At 38.0% G+C, this 20,682-nt stretch overlaps 1 protein-coding gene across 1 annotated transcript in view; it reads left to right on the forward strand.

Annotated features, from left to right (window-relative positions):
• The first annotated feature begins 499 nt into the window (after positions 1-499).
• Positions 500-20,682, forward strand: part of LOC121977096 (clathrin heavy chain 1-like) — a 49,438-nt gene continuing 29,255 nt past the window's right edge. The window contains exons 1-27 of the mRNA XM_042529624.1: positions 500-716; positions 948-1,152; positions 8,391-8,479; positions 8,589-8,667; positions 8,763-8,890; positions 10,682-10,780; positions 10,909-11,017; positions 11,609-11,688; positions 11,780-12,007; positions 12,140-12,205; positions 13,147-13,263; positions 13,487-13,684; positions 13,808-13,924; positions 14,125-14,184; positions 14,345-14,431; positions 14,588-14,671; positions 14,733-14,867; positions 14,944-15,006; positions 15,089-15,193; positions 15,313-15,425; positions 15,515-15,767; positions 15,900-16,036; positions 16,121-16,399; positions 16,484-17,486; positions 17,583-18,068; positions 18,217-18,387; positions 18,463-18,648. Of these exons, the coding sequence (XP_042385558.1) occupies positions 672-716; positions 948-1,152; positions 8,391-8,479; positions 8,589-8,667; positions 8,763-8,890; positions 10,682-10,780; positions 10,909-11,017; positions 11,609-11,688; positions 11,780-12,007; positions 12,140-12,205; positions 13,147-13,263; positions 13,487-13,684; positions 13,808-13,924; positions 14,125-14,184; positions 14,345-14,431; positions 14,588-14,671; positions 14,733-14,867; positions 14,944-15,006; positions 15,089-15,193; positions 15,313-15,425; positions 15,515-15,767; positions 15,900-16,036; positions 16,121-16,399; positions 16,484-17,486; positions 17,583-18,068; positions 18,217-18,387; positions 18,463-18,648 (4,722 nt within the window). The 5' untranslated portion in view covers positions 500-671. The remainder of the gene's footprint in view (positions 717-947; positions 1,153-8,390; positions 8,480-8,588; positions 8,668-8,762; positions 8,891-10,681; positions 10,781-10,908; positions 11,018-11,608; positions 11,689-11,779; positions 12,008-12,139; positions 12,206-13,146; positions 13,264-13,486; positions 13,685-13,807; positions 13,925-14,124; positions 14,185-14,344; positions 14,432-14,587; positions 14,672-14,732; positions 14,868-14,943; positions 15,007-15,088; positions 15,194-15,312; positions 15,426-15,514; positions 15,768-15,899; positions 16,037-16,120; positions 16,400-16,483; positions 17,487-17,582; positions 18,069-18,216; positions 18,388-18,462; positions 18,649-20,682) is intronic.

Raw genomic sequence — 20,682 nt, forward strand, 5'->3', positions numbered from 1 at the left:
GCGTACCAAAGGGTGCTCGGATAACGCGGCATCGAGAAACGACGTTATTGGTGCGTTGGGAGTGAGGACCAAGTCGCAAATTCATACGTTGACTTGTAGTCAAAGCCCCAAGCGCCTGGCTGTTTGACTCATCTGGTAACGGACCAAAGTGGAGTAATTTTCTATTACTTTAAGAAAAGAAGGCCTCGTCATCGTACAAGAGATTTGGTTGTAAGTCATGCCTTCTCAAAAACAGATAAGATAGACACAACCATTTTTTCAGTAAACTTACGGATGACACGTTAAGTGTAGATGAGCTAGTGAAGTGTTGCGTAAATGTCCACCTGCCTTGTGTCTGACGTATAAACCAGCTTGTTCGGGCACCATGTCCAAGAAAATCACATGGCTCTGATGCGCATTTCTAAAAGTTTTCAGGGCAGATGTGAAAATTGACACCGTCACACCGTTCCCGATTTGCACATATATGTCGGTCGGAAATGTTTCCGGTTTATATAATATCGGCCTGAGATCTTTTTGCCACTGTTGGTGTCGTGTTTCTTCGTCTTCGTTTCTCGCTTCGTCTCCTTTTTCGCTTGTAGGGTTCGACTCGACCAGATCTAAGCACTAGCTTTTAGATCCATTCTCTCCCTTCCCGGGCCGCCGGAGTCTAGCGGATCCCAGATCCAGCTGCTATGGCCGCAGCCAACGCACCCATCGTGATGCAGGAGGTCTTGACGGTGAGTCTTCTGTTTTCTTCTTCGTCGTTTTCGTTCACTCATTCCTGTATTGGATTTTGGTCCTAAAATGGCGCCTGAGTTGAATTCGGGGAGGATAGCTCAGATTTGTTTTGGATCTGTTGGGCTATACGTTGATCTTCTGAAATTGCTATAAAAATTTGGTGTTATTCATTTCCAATGCGTATGACGACGTGCCTTTCTTGATATTATGATTCTTGCTGTGATCTTCAGCTTCCGAGCATCGGGATCAATCCTCAATTCATCACGTTCACGCATGTCACAATGGAATCGGATAAGTACATATGCGTAAGGGAGACCTCTCCGCAGAATAGTGTTGTAATTGTTGACATGAACATGCCGATGCAGCCTTTGAGGAGGCCGATCACTGCAGACTCTGCTCTGATGAATCCCAACAGCAGGATTCTTGCTCTCAAAGGTATCTGTGTAAGCTGAAAAATTGTACTTGATTGCCATTCCATTAGCGATCTACTTTAGTATAGTTTTAGGCCAGTTGATTTGCTTACTTGGTAAGCTAGTTTCCATTTTCATGCATCATTGATTGGATGTTGGATCCATAGTCCAAACAGTTTGCATTATTGTACAAACAATCGAGGAATGAGAGAATTTTAGACTCTGCTTTAAGCTGTCGCAAATTCTATTTACTATTTTATCTATGGGTTTAATCTTGTTGAGAGTTTAACCGACTTTCAGTTTCAATTTTGGTTTATCTAGTTGAGATTTTAGCCTTTTTTCAGCAATTACCTATTAATATGTTATCATGTACAATATTGGTCGATTCTCCGAATATGCCATCAGATTCTGGTTGTCACGCCCCAGGTAGTCCCTGCCAGAAGAAATTTCGACAGCATCTCCCCTGTACGGTTGACAATATGAAACTACTAGTACAAGTCCTTAGGGCCACATATACCTCGGCCAACACGGTCGGAACAATAACAATAAACATAACTAAACAACCACGCAGTTTATATATTTTAGCCTCTGGTTGACACAACCACGCGGTTTATATTTGAAAACCACCTACTCCACTACAACGACGGAAAATGCAAAACATAACAGAGAAAACAACACAGCAGAAAAAAAAATGCAATAGACCATAAGTAGATAAAATCCTCGAGTACAATCCTACATCACACATCAACATAGTAGGTCAACACAAACAAGGAACCCAAGTCCGTAAACCAAAAATCGTCGCGACACGAAGTGGTGGGGACTAGCGACTGGAACCTCCTGACAGCATCAACCTGAAATGGTAATATCAACGGGGTGAGTCAAATCCTCAGCGGGTATCGGACTGACATGCATAATACGAAATAACTAGTAGTAATAAATATGTGTAAAATCTCCTGGAGTAATGAAAAATGCATAACTGAAAGAAAATGAGAAGTTGTACTCACCAGGATCTCCTATTAAGATAGGTTGTCAGACCAAAAATAACATGTCCCTGTATGCATGTCAAACATATGCATTCATCCAATATGCAGCAAATAAAATGCTGTAAACACAAGCAATAAATGCAATCATGCATATGATGCAAATGATATGGTCACCCTGACGCCAGTCAGCCATCTCACACACGATGGTGAGACCGAGTGGGTAGGGTTATGACAACTGTGCACTCTGCCGTCACTGCTCCTGATGAGTGATCGGGTGGATTGGATGTTGTCGGAGTACACTTATCCTCCTACCCCAAATCATAAGTGGGGGAGCGCAATACTCTCATCTCCCTGAGAGGAGGGATCCCTGACGTGCTACCATGCTGCGTCACGCTACCCATGAGTGGACCAGCTGAGTACTAACAGAGCAAACTGTCACACACTCTGCCTAATATAACCACTAACCTATGAGTGGTTGTATGTGCAGATCCATGCAACTAGCGATGTGTTCAACAATAATGGAGCTGCCAATCACTCAGCATGCAATCATGCAACATGGTGCATGACACTAAGCATGAAAATCCTGACACCTCCATATAATATATGTACCAAAAATACAAATGGATCCTGTTCAAAGCAAAACCTAAAATCTCGTGTCTTGAGAACCACGAGTTAGGCCTTTATATATAAAAGAAGATATACACCAAAAGACAAAAATACCCCTTTACTTATTCTAACACTCCCCCTCAAGCTTGAGAATATAGATCATACACACCAAGTTTGTTACATATGTAGTTAATCTGAGGACCTCTAAGTGATTTAGTGAATATATCTGCTAGCTGATCATTTGAGTTGACAAAACTAGTAGATATTTCTCCATATATGACTTTCTCTCTGACAAAATGACAGTCAACTTCAATATGCTTTGTTCTCTCATGGAAGACTGGATTTGAGGCAATATGCATAGCGGCCTGGTTGTCACATATGAGTGACATTTGTGTAACCTCTCTAAACCTTAGTTCCTGAAGCAACTGTTTTAACCATATAAGTTCTTGACTAGCAATAGTCATAGCTCGATATTCTGCCTCTGCACTGGATCTTGCCACAACATTCTGTTTTTTACTTTTTCCTTGAAATAAAAACTCAATTTGGTACTTCCCTTCGAACTTTACAAAGTGATAATGCACGCGAGTATTTGTCTACTCAGTTTCGTACCTTCTTAACATCTCATGGTGTGTTGCATCGCACGTCTTGCCCTCATACCCCTCAACAGAATGGGGTTGCAGAACGCAAGAATCGTCATCTCCTTGAAACCACTCGGACTCTTCTATTTTATCTTCTTTCTATTCTTCTTCTAACAATTGGTATCAGAGCCCGGACTGCCAGAAGGTTTAACCGCCGACTGTACACAAGAGCTATGGTCTAATTAAGTCATGTGGGTACAATATTAACCTCGAACAAAGGAAGTGGGGGCTCCTATGTTCCGATCAAGAGGACCAGACACCAGGTAGGAAGTCCTAGTTGTGACTAGGCAAGGAAGTCCTAGTAGGTCGGGTGGACCGAGGGGCAGGAAGACCTGGTGGGTTGATGATCGGACGTGGGAAGCCTGTGGTCCTTTGTTTGAGGGGGAGATTGTTAGTGTTGCAAGGTTGCAAACATAGTCCCATATTGGAAACACATGGGAAAGATCATGAGTTTATAAAGAAAGATATCTCCATTGGCATGAGGCCTTTTGGGGAGAGCCCAAGAGCAAAGCCATGAGGGCCTAAGCCCAAAGTGGACAATATCATACCATTATGGAGATATCTAAATTCTTTTTGATCCAACAATCACGGACATGAAAATATTCTGTGGGCAGACCATATAAAGCCAAAGACATAAAAAATTTCTTCCGATTTTCAAGCTCTTCAACCGGATTGGCCGCAGGTGGGAGCAGTTCGTTAAAGTCACAAAGAAGGCTAGAGACTGAACCCAGATAAGTTGACATTGAATCCTTAATCTGATGGGTGCTGAGGATGGTCATGAGATCTTCACAAACTTGATAGAGGCGCCGAGAGATGTTTGTAAAGAGTTGTTGAGCCTGTGTCCAAACAACTTTGCAGGTTTTGTGAGTACGAAGGACATTTCTAAGAGATGGATGGATGGTGGCTCGGATAATACAACACAACTGAGCATCAACTTTCTTCCACAGAGGAAGATCGGCGACTTGAATATCTTCTTCAATTTGAGTGAGATGTGTCTCATAACCCTGTCCAACAAGCCAAAGTTCAATGTGAGATGCCCAGAAAATATAATTTTTATCGTCCAACTGCTCGAAGGAAAGAGGTGCAGTAATATGGTTGGTAAAGATTGAGGTATCTGGTTTTGGTGCGCTGGACGTAGCCATGAATAGAGCTTGTGGGCTGCTGGTGACAGGGCAGAAGAAAAACAGCGGCTGCTTGGAGAAAGGAAGCTCGGCGTCGCAAGAGGGAAGAGAGGCAACTGCTGATATGTGGAATAACAACCCTACTCTCCTGTGTAAGAGAAAGAAGGATGCGATGATGCCGGTTGCATCTAGGGCAGGGAAAGGCGGCGCGAGAGGAGAAGCCTTAGCTCATGGAAGAGGGTGGCGCGACGTGCTTCACAGGCGAGAGAGGAGAACGCGACCTCTGCTATGGCTCGGCGGCTACGAGCAGTGGGTGGTGCGCGAGAGGGAGGCGACCTCTGCTACTAAGAAAATTGCTCAGCAGCAGACGGTACCTGTGCTTCGATCTTGTAAGCGACGCCGGGCGACCTCTGCTATAGCTCGCGGCGCCTTCTGCTAGGGCTCGCGGCAGGAGATGGCGAGGAGAGGAGAGATTTCCGAACCAGTGAGAAGAAAGCAGAGCCGGCACACACCGACACCAGGAGATTGCAGCAGGAGATCGCGATGAGAGGGATGGCGTCGCGGCGGTCCTGTGGAGACGGACGTCGCACGAGGAGAAAAGGGAAAAGCTAGGGAAAGAAATCAGGGTTTTGGCTCTGATATCATGTTCAAAGCAAAACTTAAAATCTCGTGTCTTGAGAACCACGAGTTAGGCCTTTATATATAAAAGAGAATATACACCAAAAGACAAAAATACCCTTTTACTTATTCTAACAGATCCAATAATATGATCTAGGTACACGGATCAGATATGGTAAATGTCTAGTCCGGTGTATCACAAGGCATGGTATGTCACTATCTCAATGAGCATAAATAATCATGGCAATAATAAATCATAAATGCAAAACAGATGAAAGCATGCAACAGGTATCATGTAGTGACATACCTAAGCAATGATAAACATAATTATTACTAAAGGTTATAACCTACTACGCATATCAACATGACATATCAAAAGAGATACGTCAAGGTACCCGTCTCCAATATAGATCGAGCTAAACAATCGAGATGTCGAAGTGCTCGCCCCGAATCAATGTCCTGTAACAACACATTTAATTTAGCTACTCCCACAAATATCAAATAGCTAAATCAAATTCTTATTCCTAAAGAAATAACTAATTTGATTAGCTAATCCCTTTTGTTAACATCATAAATCGGATCTAACCCGAACTTAGATTAGATCCAACATTTAACCCAAATTAACCATAACTCAACGGTCAACTAGGGTTAGTTTCCTTAACCCTAATTATTTCATTTTAGATTTAATTCTATACTTAAATCAATTCTAGTGGCAATTCATGTTTCATCCAACTACTAAAAACCTAAATCAACCTAATTCAAGTATCTTACCTCAAACTCATAGCCAGGGATGCTGTTGCTGAAAAAAGGGTAGCTACTGGAAATTGTGGCCGGAGTTGTGAGTCGCCCTCAAATGGGGATGCCTGCTCTTCCTCTCCAATTATCGGTGGTGATCCAAGATCTGGCGGAGGAAGCTATCCTCTGTCCACGATAATGATGACCGGAACCAAGCAACACTGTTTCCTCAAACAATCACCCAGATCAATACCACTCAACGATCAGATTCCCAAATCACAGCTTAGGAAGAGCACCTACCTTCAAGATCATCACGAAGGAAGAATCGACAATCGTACTAGGGCACAGAGTCGTAGAGGACCAAAAGAAGAAGGTTCGACCGGATGCTTGATCTTCCGGCGAGCTCCAGTGTCCCCGACCAGGAGAGGAGAGAAGGAGACTCGGCCGGTAGTGGCTCGAGCGTCGTCGGCGCGATCGAGTGGCTGCTGCGGTGTCGAGGAGGCCACTACTCGGCTAACTCGAGGAGAGTGGCAGTGGCGTGCTCTCCCGCGACCGACGGCTGGATCGAGAGGGAGGGGAGGTCGGCGTTGCTCAGGCGGAAGAGAAGAAGAGGCGGCGATTCTCGGGCTAGGGCACGGGTAAAGAGTTGCTTGGGTTCTCCCTCTTTCGGCCGAAGATCACTCACGCAAGGGCAATCTGGAAGAAAGGGGCTCTGCCGGCGGTGGCTCGAGCATCGCTGACGCTTGGGCAAGGACGGAGAGAAGAGAGGAAGATGAGGAGGCTTCGACAATGAAGAGGAAGAGAAGAGGGGAGAAGAGGATCGGGCACGACACGACGACGGGAGAAAAAGAAAAGGAAAAGAAAAATTAAACTTTTCCTCGCTTAAATGGGGTAGCTTAAATAGGTTTTCTTGGGGCCCAATATTTATTCTCGTAACCTACACCATACGGCATCCGAAAAATTCTCAGAAAATTTCTAAATATTTCGGAAAATTCCGTTAAAGTTATATTTAGGTGTTGTATTTTGCACTGGTCTACCATGAAAATGTTAATTTTCTAACAGAAAAACAGTATTTGCGTGCATAACCTGATAGCGAGTCCCTTACTAAAGTTGAGAATTTACCTAGACAAGAAATGCTATTGCGTTTTCTATTAGTAACTTTCTAGAGAAGGATCCCACAGGTCCCATTTTCCTTGCCATTACCGAATCAATTCACCTTATTTCAGATTTATTTGTTTGAATAAGCACTTATTTTGGAGTTTCCTATACTCTAAGGGCATTGTGTGTTTTCTTCCTTTTATGAGTTTATTAAGATGTCAGAAAAGAAATGAAGCTTCTGTGACAATTAGTCAAAAATTAATTAAATGATTTTTTTACCTAGTGCTAAAATCACTTTCAATGGTATCTATTTCTGAAAATCAGCGCAATAGTTTGTAGACCAACTACCTGCACATAACACTCATCTGTTGACCAACTTATCTTTATTTGTTTCAAGGACAAACATTTGCTCACCTAGGTGATTACAAGAAGTTAAAGGAATTTTTCAATATTAACCTTGTACAATTTAGGAATAATTGTTCTTTCTCTTTCTAAGCTCATTTAATGGATTTGTACTTTTTTCATTTAAAAATGTTTCTGTCATATATAATATTTTTTTGGAAATCAATGGCTCTAATTGGAGCAAAAGGTGAAGCCGTCACCTTAGCAACCCTTCCAGGGCTGCCTCACACTCTCTTGAAGGGGATAAATCACGGGGGCATTTGTCCTAGCGCGGGCCTTTGCATGGGGAGGTCAGGGAGGCATTTTGCACCCATAGGGAATTGACCCCAAGACCTATTGGAGCAACCACTTATGCAGGTATCAACTGCACCAACCTGTGGGTGCAAGTAATGGCCCATTAAGCTCTATTAAACACTGATTAGTTTGTAAGTTCTCTAATTAATTTATAATGAATCACTCACAATTAACTCTCTCTACGCCTACCTGCCTCTGCAATTGCTATTCTCGCTGCTGTCTCGTCCCCTTCTCCTCCTCCACTGTCCACTTTTATCTTTCCTTCAATGGCTCTAGTGATCTGTATATAGTGGCATGAAATCAACATGAAACATGATAATTTCCCTGGTTTTGTTTAGAGCTTTCTTTTTCCATCAAAATAACTATACACAATTCCTCTGATATCGGGTTTAAGAATATAACATGGACTTTATTTCCAATGATTTTGTTATATGATTTTTTGATATTCACATTTGATGATCATCATTAGCTTTCTATTCTTTAACTAGTCATATATCTTGTACAGATCTATCGTCTGGGCTGCTAACACCAGAATAGTTTTTGCAAGTTTATTTGTTAACTTTCTCGTTTACTTGTAGGAATTGGATGTTTATAATTTAACAATTATACTTTAGAAACATGGAAATCAATTTCTGCATAATTAACTTATCAAAACAGAAGTCACATGGTTGTCTTCTGAGATTGTGAATATTTTACGAGATTTTGATCCTTGCAAGTATGCCTTTTTATTGCTATTAATGAACAACCTGTAATCTATTAAACTTGCAGCTCAAATCCCTGGAACCACTCAGGATCACTTGCAGGTGTTCAACATCGAGGCAAAGACTAAAATCAAATCTCATCAGATGCCTGAACAGGTATACATGTTGATGGATATAATGTTTTTTTCCCTCTCAAATAATTGGATTATTTTTCCAGGTTCTGGTACTCGATTATAATATCTATCTAAGCTGAAATACTTTTCAGGTTGTATTTTGGAAGTGGATCACCCCAAAGATGCTGGGTCTGGTTACTCAAACTTCTGTCTATCATTGGTCAATAGAAGGTTGTCCATTAGTTAGTTCTTCTAGTAATAACCTACAAGTTGCACCATTAGTTCATGCAGGAGTGATTTGTGCTAACAACATGAATGCATTGCAGGTGAATCGGAGCCTGTTAAGATGTTTGATAGGGCAGCTAATTTGACAAACAATCAGATAATTAACTATAGATGTGATCCATCAGAGAAATGGCTAGTTCTTATTGGAATTGCACCTGGTGCTCCAGAGGTACTCTTTCTTTCCTTCACCTATGCTGCTTATGTGGTTTATGAAATTTCCCACCTTGTAAGTAGACTAGATGATAGTAATCTATTAATGGTAAAATAAGTCAAACTCTTATGAGATTCTTCACATTTCTTTTTTACCCTGGATTTTGCGTGTGTGTGTGTGCTCGTGATGAACTAGTCATGACCGGTCCCAAAACCCGGATAAAGGAGGGTTGCATTAGGTTGACAACCAGTGTTAAAACTATGAAAAATATTCAATGAATGAATCCATTAAACTATTGTGTTAATGCTAGGTTGTTCCCCGGAAGGAAAGCGTTGCAGGGTCCGACTGTAATGTCTCGGAAAGGATCGATACATCTTCAGAACTCGGTGTAGTGCTAAATATGCAAGAGTTTGCATTGTAGGGTATAGCCGACCCCACCTAATGGAATAAGGATTGGTGGATATTGTTGTGTGTGCACACTTGCGTCTATGTATGGATTTTCTTTGTTGCACTTTGATGCACTAAAATTGAACCAATGTCATGTTGATAAACATCTAACCTGTTTAATCATCTTTGAAACATGATATAAACAATCATCAGTTTGAGAACGTGGGAAAATAGGAATTCACTTAGAAAACATAGGGAAATAAGAATGCCCTTGGAAAACATGGGAAATAGGAGAGCACTGGCATTTTCTGAAGCTACAAGTTAGTATTTGATCTATCTGCATATGATTTGATTTCTCATGGCAAAAAGTGAAACTACATAGAATGCAACTATGCCAAAGAATCTTTGTTGATAGGGTTTTAGTGCACAATGGAAATAGGAGAGGGGTTAGACTCCTCATGCATATAATTAATTTGGAAACCCCTAGATCATCTGAATCCAAGAATACAACTGAATCAGACCCAAATCATCTAATCTAGTTGAGCCCTAACTCATTCAAATTGAGTCCAAATTGAGCCCAATAAATCCTAGAACATAATGCACTTGTTAAACCCACTAATACTAAAATGAAATTGCATCCTGATTTAATTTATCCCAAAACAATAAATTTAGTTTGGGTGTAGCTTGACAATTCAACCCCTAATTGACTCCCACTGAACATGAATATGCTCCACACTTAACCAAGTCTTAACAGATTCAAGTTGAATTTATTACATCAAGAATCAACCCCTAGACACATAGTCACCTAGATAATTCAAATTATCCTCAATCACGCCCACTGCCCTATAGTAGATCGCAAATATTTGTCAATTTATGCAATTCGCTTTTTAGTATAAAATTTTGGAATATAAACATACTCTCTCGTCAGACCTTATTGTCGCTTTCAGTCTCCACACAATTGATGCTACCTTCATTGGATGATATTTGTTTGTCAACTTAATCTGACTAGATTAACTAAGATGGGGGTTGACCTTAAGGATCTAATTAGAGACTAGTTTTAGTTTGGAGCTTTGAGGCATGGAAATTATACATATTGGAGATTCATAAAGTAACAATCAACTTTGTTTGTTCAAAGAGAAATAATTGCTTGATGTTTACCCTTGATATCTACCTCCCAGTTTTTTCCCCCCAGATTCTCTAAACTTTTGGCAACACTTGCTCTCTTCTGATATGATGTGGAATTGATCTTTATCATTATCTTTTATGATTTTGAATTCCTATTTCTCTTGACTATTTCCTGTCCTTTATTACATTATCTTCTGTGTGGTTCTATTAAATTAGTTAATGTTTTTTTATAAAAATAATTTGTTTTTAGCAATGCACTTTGCTTATTTGTTGAAAAGAACAGAATGTTGGTTACAGAGACCACAGCTGGTGAAAGGAAATATGCAGCTCTTTTCTGTTGATCAACAGCGTAGTCAGGCTCTTGAAGCACATGCTGCGTCCTTTGCTTCATTTAAGGTTTGATTTTCTACTTTCTTTAGTTGCTTTATACTTTTCTTGCTGGTTTCTGCTGCTTCTATTAATATTTATTTCTATTTTTTCTGTTTTGCTCTTGAGTCTTGACTTTATGGTTCTCTCTTCTATAGGTAGTTGGGAATGAGAATCCCTCCATTCTAATTTCTTTTGCCTCAAAGACTAGTAATGCTGGACAAATCACTTCAAAGTTGCATGTCATCGAACTTGGAGCCCAACCAGGTATCTAGATTGTGATTCTCATTCTTGGTCACTTGCACGAGTATTGGTCTCAGATTATATCTCACTATTCATCTGATATCTAATTGTTAATATACTTGATTAGTTGTTAGAATCAATATGAGATCAGTTTTTTGAAGTTAAAATCTTTGGCAAGAATGTTGAACATTGAAAAGAAAGTCTATTAAACCTTGTACAAGAGTAATAAATCAAAGACATTTTCATGAAAGTATTATTTGTAGCATTACTACATTAGAACCAGAATTTTTCAATATTTTCATATGTATTTATGAATACAGGGACTATTGATTGAGGAGTTAGTGTTCTTTTTTTGTTGACAACCCGTTGGGTGTCCAAATAAGTGTCTACTTGCTTTCATCTGGGCTTTTTAATTGAAAATTTATCTGATGTAATGAATGGTTGCTCCCACATAAAGAAGTAAGGAGAAACAAAAACCAGCAGAATAATTTGGTTTTGCCAAACTCATTTGTGAACCAAGAAACATACCAAAATTTGCAGAATCATTACATTTTGATTTAGGCACGATTTCCTTTTTTATGGATTTTTTTATCTTTGAAAAATGATCCATATCAGGAAAGCCAGGATTTACAAAGAAACAAGCAGATCTTTTCTTCCCACCAGATTTTGCAGATGATTTCCCTGTAGCAATGCAGGTGATGATCAACTGTCTCCATATATGTGTTTTGAGTATATACTTAAGTTGTTTTTTTATGCCTCTGATCAAAATATGTTTTATTTTGGCAGATATCCCAAAAATACAATTTGACATATGTTATTACAAAGCTTGGTTTATTGTTTGTTTATGATCTGGAGACTGCAACTGCAGTTTACAGAAATCGAATCAGCCCAGATCCAATATTTCTCACTGCAGAGGCTTCAAATATTGGTGGTTTTTATGCAGTCAATAGAAGGGGTCAGGTCCTACGTGCTACTGTAAATGAAGCAACCATTATTCCATTTATCAGTGGCCAAGTATGTAACTGCTTCAGCTTTTTGTTTGACCTTTTTTTATTATTATTTTTAATTTTTTGTACTTTCATGACTGATGGATATTCTTCTAACAAAAAAAAGTGCCTGATGAATATTCATATATACCTTTACTAGTTGAACAATTTGGAGCTTGCTGTTAACCTTGCAAAACGCGGAAACCTTCCTGGTGCAGAGAATTTGGTAACCATTATTTTTTTTTCCTCTCTACTTGTATTATGTGTTGATGATTTGTTGATCACCAGTAATGCTTACTTTATTTCCTTGTACTGCACCGATTGCTAATTTTTTAACATAAACTGATCCTCCCTTTTCTGTCTTGATTTATTTAGTTGATTACTTGTAGTTGGTTGCTCATGACACTTCAAGTTGCAATTTGTTGAGAAACTAAATTTCTGAAATTCATTGTTGGATGTACTTGCAATATTTTTATTCTTCAGGTTTCCTTTAAATACTTGTCAATTATTATATTTTGCATTGTTTTTTTTTTGATAAACATGGTGATTTTGTAAAAATGAAAGAGCTCCAGTTGGTGTTTCATGTATCTGTTGTATTGCTAATCTAAAATTTTGTGCATTTGATTCATATTTCTGTCTTCTAGAAAATTATTCTTTTTTAATATGTTTAATAATAAATATTTTCTTGTGAGAGGTGATGTTGCACTGTAATCAGTTGCTATTATGAAGATCTAGTTAAATTTAGTGACAAATCACAGAGTTATTATTATAATAATGTTCTCAAGCTAATTAAAATCCTGCATCGACATGTATGTTTGAAAAGATGTTAATTTGAATCACTAGGAGTAAATTTACGTATCAAAATCATAGCTAATAATTCTTTAAAAGCCTGACAAGCGCTGACTATTTAGCTATAGAATCTTTCTAATATGAACAAATTTAGAAATTTCTGAAAGCTTCATCTGCTCAATTCAACCTGATCAAGCCTGAGTTGAGTATTATTCAAGAAAAACTGTGTAAAAAAAGAAAGATTATAGGGTTAATATTTTTTCCTGCTGAATGAGCATAAGATGAATAATTTCCTTTTAGCAATTTGAGGTGTTTTATTTTGGCTTTTGTAGGAAGCCGAGCTTTATGATTTTATTATCTACTTTGTCGTGTTTCCAGGTTGTGCAAAGGTTTCAAGAACTATTTTCCCAGACGAAATACAAGGAAGCTGCTGAACTTGCTGCTGAATCTCCACAAGGCATTCTCCGAACTCCAGAGACTGTCGCGAAGTTTCAGGTAATTTTTATTTGCTTCCTTCTTTTTGATTTGTTTTCCTAATAATGCTCTATTGTAAATAAATGATTTATAATTGAAGAAAGTAGTTGAACTAAAATTCATATCCTAGTCAATGTTGTACTTTTCTGTGCAAAAAGATATATTTTCTCTTCTCTTTATATTTTTCATACACATTATTGAGGATTTAGCAATAACATTGTTACTGCATATGCTTTGCATGCAGAGTGTCCCTGTTCAACCTGGGCAGACACCGCCACTGTTGCAGTACTTTGGAACGTTGTTGACTAGAGGAAAACTTAATGCCTTTGAATCTTTGGAGTTGTCTCGTCTTGTTGTCAATCAGAACAAAAAGAACCTTTTGGAGAATTGGTTGGCTGAAGACAAGCTTGAGTGCAGTGAAGAACTTGGGGATCTTGTCAAGGTAATTATTATTTCTTACAAAACACAAGAAGTATAGTTGGCTGTTAAAATTAGGAGCCTATCATACGCAATTATTATATAACTTGCACCTTTTTGGTTTCAATGTTAACCTGTCTTTATGTAGACCGTGGACAATGATCTTGCACTGAAAATTTATATAAAAGCAAGGGCCACACCAAAAGTTGTTGCTGCTTTTGCTGAAAAACGGGAATTTGATAAGATACTTATTTATTCGAAGCAGGTACTGTTTTCTTTTTTGAATTGTTGTGCTATGTATCTGATTTGATCGCTTAAGATTTTTCTTGTAATTCACTATATTTATATTCAGGAATACTTCCCACCATTGTACTCCCTGCTTTGTCCAAATAAAAGCTATACATCAAAGACATCAAATAATAATGTTAAATTGTTTGGCTTTAACTAACTATTCACTGATTGCAGGTTGGTTACACGCCAGATTATCTTTTCCTACTGCAGACAATTCTCAGGACTGACCCTCAGGTAAGAATTTGTTCATATGTGAACCTGAAAATAATCTTCAAATATAGCTCTGTTGTGGCATAATCATTCAGAATGCTATTATTGTAATTTGAATGATTTCTGCCAATTCCCTATTATCTTTTGTTACCATGTTTAATTTCCCAATAAAATTTTCTTTCAGGGTGCTGTAAATTTTGCCCTTATGATGTCTCAAATGGAGGGAGGTTGTCCAGTTGATTACAATACAATCACAGATCTTTTTCTTCAGGTTTGGATGGTTTCCATTGTAATTACAGTTTATGCAGAAACTATTAAGTCTGTTATAGAGATGGCTCATAACATTTCTATGTTGCTTAGTTTTTTTGTTGGTATTCTACTAGGTTGCTAAATGATTCTGTTTTCTTGCTGGTTATGCTTCTGTTAGAGAAATCTGATTCGAGAGGCAACAGCTTTCTTGCTAGATGTATTGAAGCCAAATTTACCAGAGCATGGTTTTCTTCAAACCAAGGTAAGTCTAAGATTATGTACTATTCATTTGCAATCTTTCTTACTAACCTCAACTGTTGCAGGTTTTAGAGATTAACTTGGTGACATATCCAAACGTTGCTGATGCTATATTGGCTAATGGGATGTTTAGCCACTATGACAGACCTCGGATTGCTCAACTTTGTGAAAAAGCAGGTTTATATATCCGAGCACTTCAGGTGGGAATAATACATGAATATTTTTGCTGGCAAGTTTTCTGTATAAGTTATTAATCAAATGCACATTGTGATGCAGCACTACTCAGAGTTACCTGATATCAGACGTGTCATTGTGAACACTCATGCCATTGAGCCACAGGTTAGTTTGCTTACTGAATTATGTCTCTTAGCTTCATATATATATATATATGAATTATTAAGTCAGAGCTACCTCATTACAGCCACTTGTTGAGTTCTTTGGGACTTTATCCAGAGAGTGGGCTCTAGAGTGCATGAAGGACCTTTTACTGGTTAATTTGAGAGGGAACCTTCAGATAATTGTTCAGGTAGCCCTTGTTCAGGAGAACTAATCTGATTTGACGTTGTTGATGTTTAATCCTGCCAATCATACAATAGAAATTCTGATTAGTTCACTCAGATCAAGTTTCATTTTTCCTTTTTGTAGACTGCCAAGGAGTACTCTGAACAATTAGGTGCTGATGCTTGCATAAAGTTGTTTGAGCAATTTAAGTCATACGAAGGACTTTACTTTTTCTTGGGATCTTATTTGAGTTCCAGGTACAAGTTGCTACTATGTGCATTCAGAGCTTCTACATTGCAAACATAAGATGAATGCTGATATTTTCTTTTTTATTGGATTGAAACAGTGAGGATCCTGATATACACTTCAAGTATATTGAGGCAGCAGCGAAAACTGGACAGTTAAAAGAGGTTGAGCGTGTGACAAGAGAATCCAACTTCTATGACCCTGAGAAAACCAAGAATTTTCTGATGGAAGCCAAGCTTCCAGATGCAAGACCCTTGATCAATGTTTGTGATCGTTTTGGTTTTGTTCCAGATTTGACTCACTATTTATACACGAGCAACATGCTTCGTTACATTGAAGGTTATGTTCAAAAAGTAAGATATTTTAAATTACATTCTTGGTCTTATTATCATTAGTGGTCAGCTAGCTGCCATTGCTATAGGTTTAGTCATTTGAGGTTTATTTACCTGGCCATTTGTGTTTCTTCTGCGCTGTTATATTTATAGGTAAACCCAGGAAATGCTCCTTTAGTTGTTGGGCAGCTGCTGGATGATGAATGTCCTGAAGATTTCATCAAAGGCTTGATTCTTTCTGTCCGTTCTCTCCTTCCTGTTGAACCTCTTGTGGCTGAGTGTGAGAAAAGGTATGTGACATTAACCCTTATTATGCTCTTAGAAGTAAGCTCTTTGACGAATTTATTGTACTTATCATTCCACATGGATAACAGGAATCGTTTGCGGTTGCTCACACAATTTCTGGAACATCTTGTTAGTGAGGGAAGCCAGGATGTTCATGTCCATAATGCTTTGGGGAAAATTATTATCGACAGCAACAACAACCCTGAGCATTTTCTTACAACTAACCCATACTATGATTCACGTGTTGTTGGTAAATATTGCGAAAAACGGGATCCTACTCTTGCAGTTGTCGCGTACAGGCGAGGTCAATGTGATGATGAACTGATTGATGTCACTAACAAAAACTCATTGTTCAAACTTCAAGCCAGGTACAATTTGAAGTATACCACGCGAGGTTCTTTCTTTATTGTAATGCTTATTCACTTGAGATTTGTTATCTTCTTTGGTGACAGATATGTAGTCGAAAGGATGGATGCTGATTTATGGGAGAAAGTTCTTCAACCTGAAAATGAATATAGAAGACAACTCATTGATCAAGTTGTTTCTACTGCATTGCCTGAGAGCAAGAGTCCAGAGCAAGTTTCTTCAGCTGTTAAAGCTTTCATGACTGCTGATCTTCCACATGAACTTATTGAACTACTTGAGAAAATTGTACTACAGAATTCTGCCTTTAGTGGAAACTTCAATTTGCAGAACCTGCTGATTTTAACAGCTATTAAAGCAGATCCACCAAGGGTTATGGATTACATTAATAGGTTAGATAATTTTGATGGCCCTGCAGTTGGAGAGGTGGCTGTTGAGGCACAACTTTATGAGGAAGCCTTTGCCATTTTCAAGAAATTTAACTTAAATGTTCAGGCTGTCAATGTTCTTCTGGACAACATCCAAAGCATAGATAGAGCTGTAGAGTTTGCCTTCCGAGTTGAGGAAGATGCTGTATGGAGCCAGGTTGCAAAAGCTCAATTACGGGAAGGCTTAGTAAGTGATGCTATTGAGTCTTTCATCCGTGCTGACGATGAAACCCAGTTCCACGATGTCATTCAGGCTGCTCAAAATGCCAATGCTTATCATGATCTTGTGAAGTACTTGTTGATGGTTAGGCAAAAACTTAAAGAGCCAAAAGTGGACGGTGAACTTATATTTGCCTATGCCAAGATTGATAGGCTGGGAGACATTGAGGAATTTATTCTAATGCCAAATGTTGCTAACCTTCAAAATGTTGGGGACCGACTGTTTGATGATGCTCTGTATGAAGCTGCAAAGATCATATTTGCTTTCATTTCCAACTGGGCGAAGTTGGCTAGTACACTTGTTAAGCTGAAGCAGTTCCAGGGTGCTGTTGATGCAGCTCGCAAAGCGAATAGCTCCAAGACATGGAAGGAAGTTTGTTTTGCTTGTGTTGATGCTGAGGAATTCCGCTTGGCTCAAATATGTGCTCTGAATATAATTATCCAGGTAGTCTTTTCCTCATATAAATGCTACATTCTTTTTGTAGTTCATCAAAAAAGTACTGTATTTTGCTTCAGATCTAATGTTATGTTGTCCTTTTAGGTGGATGACCTGGAAGAGGTCAGTGAATATTATCAGAACAGAGGCTGCTTCAATGAGTTAATTTCCCTCATGGAGAGTGGTCTTGGTTTGGAACGTGCACACATGGGCATATTTACAGAATTGGGAGTCTTATATGCTAGATATAGACCAGAAAAACTTATGGAACACATTAAACTTTTCTCAACTCGATTAAACATTCCCAAGCTTATACGTGTTTGTGATGAGCAACACCACTGGAAAGAGCTAACATATTTATATATACAGTATGATGAATTTGATAATGCAGCTACCACTATTATGAACCATTCTCCTGATGCATGGGATCATATGCAGTTCAAAGATGTTATTGTTAAAGTTGCAAATGTTGAGCTCTATTATAAAGCTGTGCATTTCTACTTGCAAGAACATTCTGACCTTATTAATGATGTGTTGCATGTGCTAGCACTTCGTGTGGACCACACTCGTGTTGTAGATATTATGCGAAAGGTGCATATTTGTCCTTGGAATCTTTTTCTGCATTGCTTCATTTCTTTTAATTTATCAGAAGTAAATCTGGCTGTCTCTTTTGCTCGGAACTGAAATGGTGTGTCAGTATAGGGTTAGGATTTGAATCTCTAGCACTTTGTTTCTTCAGGCTGGCCACTTACATCTTGTGAAGCCATATATGGTTGCTGTTCAAAGCAACAATGTGGCTGCTGTCAATGAAGCTCTAAACGAGATTTATGTTGAGGAGGAAGACTATGACAGATTACGTGAATCAGTTGATTTGCATGACAACTTTGATCAGATCGGCCTTGCACAAAGGGTAAAGTTGCCTTTTCTTACATCTTATTAGTGTGATTATGATTTTTCTCCTCAGATTTGTCTTCTCCAAATTTAGATTGAAAAACATGAACTTCTTGAGATGCGGAGAATTGCTGCTTATATCTATAAGAAAGCTGGAAGATGGAAGCAATCCATTGCACTGTCCAAGAAAGACAAACTTTATAAAGATGCAATGGAGACATGTTCTCAGTCCGGTGACCGTGAACTTTCAGAAGATTTGCTTGTTTATTTTATTGAACAGGTGAATTACTTCAGTTCCATATGAGACCTCTGAAAGATGCTTTCATATCTGAGAGAAATTGTTTAAGCCAGTTATGATTTTTTTTTTCTCTGTGATCCATTATCCATTAAGCAGCACTAAGATTAAGGAAACATTCTTTTGCATGATAAATTTCAGAAAATTTGATTGTTTATTTTATCAAAGAGGTGAAGTATTTTAGTTCTGTATGAGACCTCTGAAAAGATGCTTTCTTATCTGAGAGAAATTGTTTAAGCCAGTTATGCTATTATTTTTTTTTCTCTGTGATTCATTAATCAGTACAAAGAGGAAACATTCTTTTGCATGATAAGTTTGAATTACAATATAAACAACTTGAATAAGCAATTATTAGTTGCATATTGTGGACTATGAGCATGTTAGGATTAGTTATATGTTTCCCTACATGGTTTCTTATTTTTTGTTGCTATTATGTCAAGTGATTTTTTCTCCTTTTGCAGCTGTAAAAAGTTTGTATTACATACCCAAGAGAAAATACATTTTTTTCAATCTTTTTATTTATTGTCTAGAAGACGCAGCTGATGGAACTTTTTGCAAGTAACCACAGTCTTATAACTATGGATTTTACAACGTTCTGACAGTTTGTGCCAACGAAAGCTTGTTTTCTATTTTATTGTCTTTGCTTGAATTCCTAACTATTTAATTGTTTGAGTTCTGCATATGCCAATTTTAGTTGAATGTTGTTGATTAATTCCCTACATGATACAAGACATGTACAAATTACTCTTTACAAAAACAAAATATAACTGACATTGTTTGAAACATTTTACATCTTTATATTGTGCTATTATATATTATGGATTGTCATATGATATTGGAATGTGGTTGTAACAGTGATTAGCCTGATATATATGTATCTGTGTATATTCTGTGTTTGTGTGTTTGTTGCATGCACATGAAAGTAGGATTGAATGCTACGCAAGAGTAACTGTTTAACTGTTTGTTGTAACATATTCTAATACTTTGAAGTTATACTGTTGATTTGAGTTTAACTGTTAATTGCTTATGCATAATATAGGTTTCACCTTTAATGTTGATATTGAAGTTATAAGAACATCAACATCAAGTAACTCTGATGATTGGAAATAATTTGTATTCAGATTGCAGCACTGAATTCAAATTCAACATCAAGTTCCAATTTGTACTCAACATCAAGTAACTCATTGTTTACAACTTTGAATTATAACTTTGAGCTTATTTATTTTTTAAAATTTATTTAGCATACAATCTATGAACATTAAAAAATATTTGAACTTAAGTAATTCTTGTTTGCTTAATAGGTTGGTATTTCATGGCATCATCAAGTTACAACTCCATCGACAATACAAAATTTGAATATGTACCATGCAGGGATTGCGGACAAAGAACAGTGGTTTGTGTTTCTAGATCGAGCAAAAATCCCGGAAGAAGGTATTATCGATGTGGGCAGCATGGCTGGCAAAAGTGGGTGGTAACCGATACTTTTTCTGATGAAGACAACAGTGAAATATGCCGTGGAAGGTTAGGAAAAATTGAGTCAAGGTTAGGTAGTGAACCCATTGCTTCTCGTGAGCATAATCTAGGAAATTCAAATGTACCATCAGTGGTTTGGATATTAGTTATAGTGAATCTGACTCTTTTGGCCGTTTACCTTATTACTTTGTTGGTTCGGTCTTGTTAATTAGTGTTGAGTAATGTTGTTATTGTAATATGACAGATTAACTGTTTGTAAGAACCAGCTGAAGGCTAATTGATTTATTAGTTCAGGTGGTTAATTAGTGTTGACTAATGTTGGTATTGTAATGTCATAGGATAATTAGTTCTTTTGTTAAGATGGATGTTGTGGAACTTGTTATATAATGGTTTGGAAATTTTATAATGATTTATTCTGTATTGTTGTTCTTTCGGTATTTTATTCTCATCTCTGTAATGTTCATCAAGGGTTGATTGGTTCGCTTGTGTTGCAATGGTTGCTTTTGATGTCCGTGTGATGCTTGGTGCCAACGGTTTTGTTTGATA

This window comes from Zingiber officinale, chromosome 1B (assembly GCF_018446385.1).
Source record: "Zingiber officinale cultivar Zhangliang chromosome 1B, Zo_v1.1, whole genome shotgun sequence".
NCBI classification, from domain to species: Eukaryota; Viridiplantae; Streptophyta; class Magnoliopsida; order Zingiberales; family Zingiberaceae; genus Zingiber; species Zingiber officinale.